The 9432-nt window shown below is 52.5% G+C and overlaps 1 protein-coding gene across 1 annotated transcript; it reads left to right on the plus strand.

The window, feature by feature from the left end:
* Positions 1-6635: 6635 nt before the first annotated feature.
* On the plus strand, positions 6636-9418 carry HOXB4 (homeobox B4; the record flags this gene model as incomplete). The annotated part of the gene is given in 4 exon segments (XM_017853864.1): positions 6636-6659; positions 6661-6709; positions 6712-7056; positions 7895-9418. Coding segments are annotated over 4 exon segments (717 nt in total), but the record flags the coding sequence as incomplete, so codon positions are not given.
* Between the last annotated feature and the right edge of the window lie 14 nt (positions 9419-9432).

Genomic DNA, 9432 nt, shown 5'->3' on the forward strand with positions numbered 1-9432 from the left:
GGGGGCAGGGTGGGGCGTGGGGGGAGGGGCTGTATGTGTGTGAAGACGGATCTGGGAGCCAGGGATGCTGGAGGTAAGGAAGATTTGTGGGTTGCAGAAGTGGGGGAGCAGAATTGGGCAGCGAAGAGGCAGATATCTGGGGAGGGGAAACTGAGGAAGGAAAAATCCCTTCTCCAAAAAGGGCGAGACTAGTGGTGGTGGTGAGTTGTAGAAAAGACAGCGCTTAGGGTGTGGTGAACCCTCTGAGCAATCTTCTCTTCCAAAGATAATCTTTCAGTCACCATATTAAATTTAATTAAACCTTCCTAGCCACACACATTTGAGAAATTCAATTAAATTACCCCCACGTCTTTGTAGGACTTCTGGCAGGGCCAAAGAATACTTCCAATGTGAACGTTTGATTTTCACCAACATCAACTCACCCTGCCTGCCCTAAAAGGGTCAAACTACTGACTCTTTCAATCCCCCAATCCTGGGAGAGGCAGGCCTGTTTTCCAGCACCCTTAACCCCCAGGCTGTCAGGAAGGTAGGGTCCATGAGAATGGGCCAACACTGGAGCCTTTCCAAACTCTCATTTGTCTCTCCAAATTGCTCCAGTTTAAGAACTTACCTATTGAAAGATTAACTTGTTAATTCTCTCACTCTCTCCCAAGCCTCCATTTTTGTGTTCATCTTGACTCCTTCTCTTCCTATTTGGATGAGGGAGGAGAAATGCAGAGGAAAAGTACCAAATGGCTTCACAGAGATCTTTTTTACTGGAGTTGAAACAGGCGACCTGAAATGAACTTTGAATCCATGCATTGAGCTTAGCTCATAAGTAAATGCCTAGAGAGACTTAGTAATTATAACACTGGGGCAAATGCCTATTTTGGGTCTTTAAATGACTGTTGTATTATGAGATGTCATTATATTCTCTTCCAAGCATTTACTATAGGAGGTACACTGTGGGCATTTCTCCTTCTAGGATGAAGATAACCTGAGAGTTTCTGTAAAGATGCCTTTTTGAAACATGGCCAGAAGAGACAAAGGTTTAATATCAAATTTCCAATAGATTTAACCCAGGGTTTTGACTAAACCAATTGGGTGTAGGTCCCTATTTCTGCTTGGTCCTTTAGGCGAGTTTCTCTGCAGTGTCAGACCAGGAAGAAATTCCTGGAGTCCTGAAGAGACAAACATCAAAGCCTGAACTGAAGAATCCATCTCCTTCTGTTCCAGGACAGAACGTTAGCAAATTTCGGTATAGAGTGGAGCAGCCCAAGGTCCTGGGATAGAGGGACCCAGGATGGGGAAGAAGTGGCCTCTGCCATTCTAGACCAAGCTGGGCACCTTGGGGAGTTCTTTCTTGACCTCTCCGTACTAGGAGGCTACCACCCGACCAACTAGGCTGGAGCCCTGTCTCAGTCTGTAGACTTGAACTGGGAGGAAGGGGAGTCACCTGACTCACCTCTGCAGGTCCCTAGGAGGCTGGAGAACTGGAGAAGTGTGTTGTAGGCAATCCATCAGATTTTAATCCTGGAGAGACAAACCCTTGATCTGCTCCTGAACCTCCTTGTGTGGTTGATGGGGGTAGGCAAAAGTGTTACTGTATTGATGAGAACGATTCTTTGGGGGGAGGGGGAAGCTATTGTTTTGTATTTAAAGGACAGTTAAAGCTCTGAAAGTTATGTCCCCAGCTTTGACCAGCCCAGCCCAGCACCTCTCTCAGGGTTCTATCTTCCTTGAAACTGCTGGGTTGTGTGGACCAAAATCTTGGCCCCGAGAGGTGGAGTGGTCATTTCTAGGCCCTGGAGCTTCCAAAGCTTTTGTAGAAATGAGGGTATCTCTGACACTTAGAGGAGCCAACAAAGCAGATGGAGTGTGCGATGGGGTGGGGATCCGGGCCCTGGCCATACAGGCATTTAGGGGTAAGGTTCAGGGAAGGGGCCTCTTGCTCAGGCCTGCTCTCTGGGGCCCAGATGCCCAAAGCCACGCTTTCAGTTTTCCCCGTGCCAGCCTCCTTCTCAGGCCTCAAAAGGATCCCACGTGAAACCCCACACTCTCTCTGGAACCAGAGCTGACAAAAATATGGGAATGATGGAAAATCAAAACAGGGGCGTGGCCGACTGACTCTTATCCGAATGGGACTTTTTTGGGGTGGGGGTTGGGTGAAGAGAAGAGAAGCCTCTGGCGAAAAGTCGAGCTGGAGAGGATGAGCTGAATCAAATTTCTGCTCTGTCATTTTTCTCCCAAGTAATGACCTACGCAAAATTCAATATGACCCAGCGAAATGCGTGAGCGTATTATAGTAACTGCCTGCTGGTGGGGGAGGTCGGGAGAGGGGTGAACCGCAGGTCACGGCGTCTAAAAATTATTAAAATGTTTGAGAGCCTCGTGACGCGCCTGTTTAACAAAGACTGCCAAAGTATTAGATTAATACGAAAACTTGCGCTTCCAAAACAAAAACACACCAAAAAAAAAAAAAAAAAAAAGTCATGTTCCGGCTTCTGAGGGAGCCCGTGGCTCTGCCGCCGCCGCGGTCCGGTTTTCCGGACACACAATAGTGGACAAGAGCGAGCTCAGCTGTTGCCCAGTGCGTCTGCGGGCGGCTCGGCGGCCGGCGGGGCTGGGGAGCCTCCCGGTGAGTACCCTCGCCCGCGCCGGCTCTGGGCCTTTCTTTCCTCGGAGCCGCCGCCACCGGTGCGCAGACCGGCTGGGGACTCGCCTCCGCTCGGGCCTTCGGGTTCACTCCCTCGCTGAGTCCCTTCTCCCCTCCTACAAAAGGTGATTCCTCGCGGGCTGGGCACGCCCGGACGGCGGAGGGTGGCTGGGCGGCGCGAGGTCATGCTAGCAACCTGTGGCTGCCAGGAGAAGGCGGCCGGGAAGCCGCGGAAAGACCCGGGAGCGTAGGGGAGGTGGCTCCGATAGCGCGCAGCCCCTGCTCTTATTTTATTATTTTGCGTGTTGCTCTTCGTATCCTTCTGGGCGGTAGAGGGGAGAGGCAGCCTCCTGCTCCGATAAAACCCGTCCTGGGAGTCGCCCATAAACCCTGTTCTCCGTCTCAGGCGGCTAGAGGGGTGTGGGGGGTGCGGCGCCTTGGTGGGACTGGCAGGTGGCGGCTTCCAGCGCACAGAGGAGAAAAATCTTTGCTCTCGGGCGCCAGTATCAAGGATACCCAAACCCGCGGTGGCTCTGCCCCCTGTTCCTCTCTCTTGGGGTGTTGGGGCACCTGGGCCGCATCCCTTGTGAAGTGTAGAGCAGCAGAGAGGCCCGGCAGCCGGCCCAGAGGCCCTCCCACACTTCCGAAATGCCGACGGTTTGGAAGGGTTTCCGAGAGCTGGCGAGTTGAGAAGGACAGGAGGTATGGGGTGGGGGAGGGGCCTGGACGGTTGGAGTGGGTCCTGGAGACCCTAAGTGGCCTTTGACAAGATTTGTAAAAGGTCCCTGGTTGACGCTAGGGAGCTGGTGGGGATCCTAGCAGCGCATTTTGTCTGTGGGCCCTGGGCCAGACTCTGGTCTCCCTGACTGCCCAGATGGGGGTCTGAGATTACCTATTGGACCCTCTCTTGGCAAAGACAACAGTAGTGTAATAGTTTGCTTTTTTCTCCCAAATATGTGTGAGTTCAGCCTGTCTGGGAGAATGTTGATGTTAGAAATCAGGCCCAGAAGCCAACATTGGCAATTCCTAGATTTAAGATGAAAAGAAAATCAGAGGGTCTCTGGACCTAGTTGTGGGCAGATGGGAACTCTCCTCCTACCCTCCTGCAAGGTCCCAGGACTGGGGATAGGCAGAGATCTCTGGAGTTTTGCAGTTAGAGGGTTGTTTTTGTGTTGTTCCTGTATTTGTTAATGAAATTGATATTATTTTGACTTCCTCACTAGAGATGCAAATATTTCTCAGACCTAGGGAGTTGAGTAGGGAGTCTGGGTGGGGTGGAGGCTTTTTCTATGCATATTTTCCCTTACTCTGTCACAGCTTTCACAGTCTCAGTTCCCTCCAGCCCAATCCCCAGACTCTCAGCTTAGTAAATTCACGACTTCTGGGAGCCTCAGAAAGTTGGTTCCGAAACCCCAGATGCCCATTTTGGTCCTACCACTAGCAACCTAAGCAGGTGGCTAAGCGAGTTCGTATGTGTTTAGAAGGAAAGGACCCGCCTGGGGCTAGGAAGCTGGGGAAATGGGGTTCCTCCCCACACCTCCCCAGGATAGACCCCCTCTCCTGGCTCCCAGGATGTGTGAGAGGCTGGGAGGGAACCTATATCATCTGGCTGCATCTTTTATGGTTCCTCATTGCCCTTCATTCGGAAATGAAACGCCTTTGATCTTTTCTCAGGTTGTAAACGGAATTGCCCGTCATTAAATATCGGGGCCCCATCTGCTTGGTCTCCCAGCATTTTCTTTACAGCTGTTTCTCTCTCTTTTACCACTGAATTTTCCAAAAGGACTTTTATTACACCTCCTTCACACCCAGCCGCCTCTTCCTCCTCCCTTCGCTGAGAGGCGCTTTGGAAAATATCTAGATATTCGTTTGATCACAAACTAAAGGCTTGGAGGGGCAGGGAGGAGCCGATTGGGGTGTTTGTTTTCAAAAAAAAAAAAAAAAAAAAAAAGGTCGGGGGGAGGGGAGGGGCGCGAAGGCACCCAGAAAGGCCTGAATCTGACTTCGCGGCAGCCTCAGAATGACCCTTCCTCCTTTTGTGCTTAGCTAATGTTTACATCTCATAATTCATGCGCCACCGAGAGTTGCGCGGCGGCGGCGGCGGCAAGTTCCCGTCCCTTTCCGAACTGGATGCTACTTGTAATTCTAATAGAAGAGAATTGAAAACCTTGTAATTCCAAGAACGGACTCGCAGTACCTTTTTCTGTTCCCAGCGCTCAAAACTAGAACAAAACGAAATAAAACCAAAGCACTCAAACCACACCCCAAACGAAGAAGGCGCGGAAAGTAGGAGAACTGGAAAATTTCTGGGCCAAGAAGATCTGTCTGTCTTCTGTATATACCCTGTAGATCCGAATTTGTGTAAGGAATTTTGTGGTCACAAATTCGTATCTAGGGGAATATGTAGTTGACATAAACACTCCGCTCGTATTTTTCCAGAAGAAAAAAATATATATATATGTATTATTTTTCTGAATGAGGACAATCTGGTGACTGGCCACACGAAGACTCCTTCCTCTTTATTCCTCTTTCTTTTCCTCCTTCAACTGGTTAGAGATGGAGAAATCATCTACCTGAATTCTCCCCACGCCTGCCCCTGGGAGCCTTGGTCCTTTTCCACCTCTCTTTAAGAGGTTAATGTTATTGTTGTTGAAGTTTTAAATTTATATTCTCGTCCCAAACGCACCCACTTTCCATTCTGGGCTCAGGGAGGCTTTATTGGAAATTTCGAAAAAAATGACTCGTCTTCGGTGTGCGAAGGAAGGCAAAGGAAATTTGCTTAACAAACGGATGCTGAGGTAGCCTTTCCGTTTCAGTTCAGAACAAGATGACCTGGAAATACTCGATTACCAAGGGGTGTTATTATGTGTGGGGGTACACACATAATACAACCTCTATGGCTGTATTCCCAGTATCACAGGGATGTGTGATTTCTATTCGCCGCGGAGGCGGCGGCGTTAGCGACAATTAGAACGTCTCGGAGCCATGGTTAGTATTGCTCGGGTGGTTATGGAATTAGCAAATTGCTAATCAATTTTGCTCTCAAAAGTTGCAGGTTTTTTACCCCAGCGCTCTATCCATAGTGTGGGAAACCAAGTCGTTTCTCCGGGCTTGAGCCGCGTGGATTAAAGGGAGGAGTGGATAGGAAAAGGGGGACAGACGGACTGACTGATACAGTCTAGCTAACTGCGCAGCTAAATGCGATTTGGAAGGCGAGGTCTCCCCGAATTAGTGCATGAATTTCCTATCGATCCGCCCGCGATTCCATTCATCTCTGACAAGTCCCTCTGCGCACCGGCCCTCTAGCTCTGGACGCCTCCTCTCTCACCCCTACCCCTCCCCATCCGGCTGCAGAGAAAAGCCCCAAGCTCTATGCTCTGGCCCCCGTATGGGTTCCCCTTTCGAGACGGAGCCCCCAGCCCGCCAGTAACCTAACTCCCCATAGAGACGCAGGGTGCTAGGTAGGGCTCCCTCCCGCCGAGGGGAGGAGACTGGGGCCTATAGAAGGTAGAGAATGCTGGGCAGAGGTGAGGCAGAACAGGAGGGGTTACACCAGGAGCCCCAACTTCTTAAGGGATCTAGGGTTTGCTCTCTGCCCAGCGCCCCAACAGGCCCTCCAGTCGCAACCTGCGCGCTCTCTCTCTCTCTCTCTCTCTCTGACCTCGGAGAGAGCGAGGCAAGGAGGGGGTCGTCCGCAGGAGCCCTATGGTAATCCTGGTGTTGGGGTGGGTGGGTGGGGGGGGAAGAGAGAAGGGGGAAATAAACCTCTTTGGCTGGAGTGGGGTCCGGGTGAGCAGATTTCCTTATCCGGGAATCGCAGGCGGGTCGGCACCATTGGCTCGAGGATCACGTGGGCGCCTAACTTTGTGCACGTTGACAGTAAGTAGGAGGGCTTTCCGGAAACAGGAAAACGAGTCCAGGGGTCGGAATAAACTTCTTAGTATATTTTGTGGGCAATTCCCAGAAATTAATGGCTAAAAAATGAGGTTCTTTTTGATCACTCAACTATGTCGACCCCAAGTTCCCCTCCATGCGAGGAATATTCACAGAGCGATTACCTACCAGCGGACCACTCGCGCGGTACTACGCCGGCGGCAGAGGCGAGGAGAGCAGCTTCCAGCCGGAGGCGGGCTTCGGGCGGCGCGCGGCGTGCACCGTGCAGCGCTATGCGGCCTGCGGGACCCTGGGCCCCGCCGCTCCGCACCACCTCCGCCCGCCACCGCCCGGGCTGTCCCCTCGGGCTCCTGCGCCGCCACCCGCCGGGGCCCTCCTCCCGGAGCCCGGCCAGCGCTGCGAGGCGGTCAGCAGCAGCCCCCCGCCGCCTCCCTGCGCCCAGAACCCCCTGCACCCCAGCCCGTCCCACTCCGCTTGCAAAGAGCCCGTCGTCTACCCCTGGATGCGCAAAGTTCACGTGAGCACGGGTGAGTGCGTGGGCACCCTTTCCCCCTCCCACCCCTGGAGCTTTACACCAAAGGGACCTCGGAGGCATGGGTGGGGGGGTGAGCTGGGGAAGCCAATTGTCCCCGCTATAAACTCGCCATTGCCGGAGATTTACGGTCGCCTGTTTTCAGAGCCACATAATTACATCCCCCATAAATTTTTATGGCCTGGTGGGCCCTGCGCCTTTGAAGTAGGCTCCCTATCCTCTTCACCATTCTCACCAGCGACTTTTTCGCCAGGGAGATACAGTCTCAGTGAAGTTGGAAGTTGGGGAGGGGTGTAGGAGATGGAGGAGGAGAAGGAGGAGGAGGTAATCCGTATTTAAGCAGAGAGTTGAGTCAACTCCCAGTATTTATTTTTTCCTTTCTTCCAGTCTGACTCCTTGGCTGGAGAAGTGGGTAAAAGTTTTCAGTAGGGGCAGGCACTGCTTGGAATCTGAGCAGCAAGGGTGGGAACTAAACAGAGGAAAGGTTTAGGGAAACCTCCCCTCCCTCTTCCACCCCCTCATTCTCCCATTCTGGGGGCCCCAAACTGAGGGAGAGAGTGGAGCAATTAAAACCTTGGGGGAGTTCTCACACGCCCCCCCTCCCCACCAGACACCCAAACAACAAGGACACAGCACAGCTCTCCAAAACTTGGAGGTGTCTCTCATTCTTGGGTCTTGCATTCTTCCCTTTTCGTTTTTCCCTCCCTCCCTCAGAAGGAAGAAGAGGCGGCGGGAGAGGGAGGGAGGGAAACACTGTGTTCGCTGGAAGAAAAGGCTCTTCCTTTCGGGGGCAATAAAACTTTCTCTTTCTCCTTCTCTCCGTGTGTGTCCAGTAAACCCCAATTACGCCGGCGGGGAGCCCAAGCGCTCTCGGACCGCCTACACTCGCCAGCAGGTCTTGGAGCTGGAGAAGGAATTTCACTACAACCGCTACCTGACACGGCGCCGGAGGGTGGAGATCGCCCACGCGCTCTGCCTCTCCGAGCGCCAGATCAAGATCTGGTTCCAGAACCGGCGCATGAAGTGGAAAAAAGACCACAAGTTGCCCAACACCAAGATCCGCTCGGGTGGTGCGGCAGGCTCAGCCGGAGGGACCCCTGGCCGGCCCAATGGAGGACCCCCCGCGCTCTAGTGCCCCCGCACGCTGAAGCCACGAACCTCGGGGTGGGGGTGGGCAGTGAGTGCAGGGGATGGGGTGGGGGGACAGGAGGGGGCTCTGGGGCCTGGGCCCCGGAAAATCTATCTGCCCTCCCCACACTTTATATGCGAATAAACGCAGAAGAGGGGGAGGGGAAGCTTTATTTATAGAAATGACAATAGAGGGCCACGGGGAGGCCCCCCCAGAAGCAAGATTCAAATCTCTTGCTTTCTTCCTTAAAAGAAAAAAAAAAAAAAAAAAAAAAAAGAAAAGAAGAAGGAAGAAAGAAAAAGACAGAAAGAGAAATAGGAGGAGGCTGCAGCTCCTCGTTTTCAGCTTTGGCGAAGATGGATCCACGTTTCATCTTTAATCACGCCAGGCCCAGGCCCATCTGTCTTGTTTACTCTGCCGAGGAGAGGACGGGCCTCGGTGGCGACCATTACCTCGACACCCGCTAACAAATGAGGCCCGGCTCGGCCGCCTCCGCCTCTGCTGCTGCCGTTGCTGGAAGACAGCCTGGATTTCCTTTCTTTGTCCCCCACTCCCGATACCCAGCGAAAGCACCCTCTGACTGCCAGATAGTGCAGTGTTTTGGCCACGGTAACAAACGCACACACACTCTCCCTCATCCTCCGTGCCCGTTCACGGAGGGCCAGAATGACTGCTCACCCACTTCCACCGTGGGGTTGGGGGGTGGGGAACAGAGGACGGGAGCAAGTAGGGAAGCGGGTGGTCTTGAAAACTCAGGAGTGAGGAGGGAAATTGAGTCCAAGGAAAAAGAGAGACTCAGAGACCCGGGAGGGCCTTCCTCTGGAAGGCCAAGCCAAGCCATGCCTGGCAGGGTGAGGGGCCAGTTGAGTTCTGGGAGCTGGGCACTACTCTGCCAGTCCAGAGTTGTACAGCAGAGGCCTCTCTCCTAGACTGAAAATGAATGTGAAACTAGGAAATAAAATGTGCCCCTCCCAGTCTGGGAGGAGGATGTTGCAGAGCCCTCTCCCATAGTTTATCATGTTGCATCGTTTATTATTAGTATTGATAATATTATTATTACTATTTTTTTGTGTCATGTGCGTCCTCTCTCCTTTTCTCTTTCTGACATTCCAAAACCAGGCCCTTTCCTACCTCTGGGGCTGCTTGAGTTTAGAACCCTTCGTATGTGTGAATATCTGTGTGCTGTACAGAGTGACAATAGAAATAAATGTTTGGTTTCTTGTGACCAGCATAGCGTGTTTT

This window comes from Rhinopithecus bieti, unplaced genomic scaffold, assembly GCF_001698545.2.
Source record: "Rhinopithecus bieti isolate Rb0 unplaced genomic scaffold, ASM169854v2 scaffold_35856, whole genome shotgun sequence".
Classification (NCBI taxonomy): domain Eukaryota; kingdom Metazoa; phylum Chordata; class Mammalia; order Primates; family Cercopithecidae; genus Rhinopithecus; species Rhinopithecus bieti.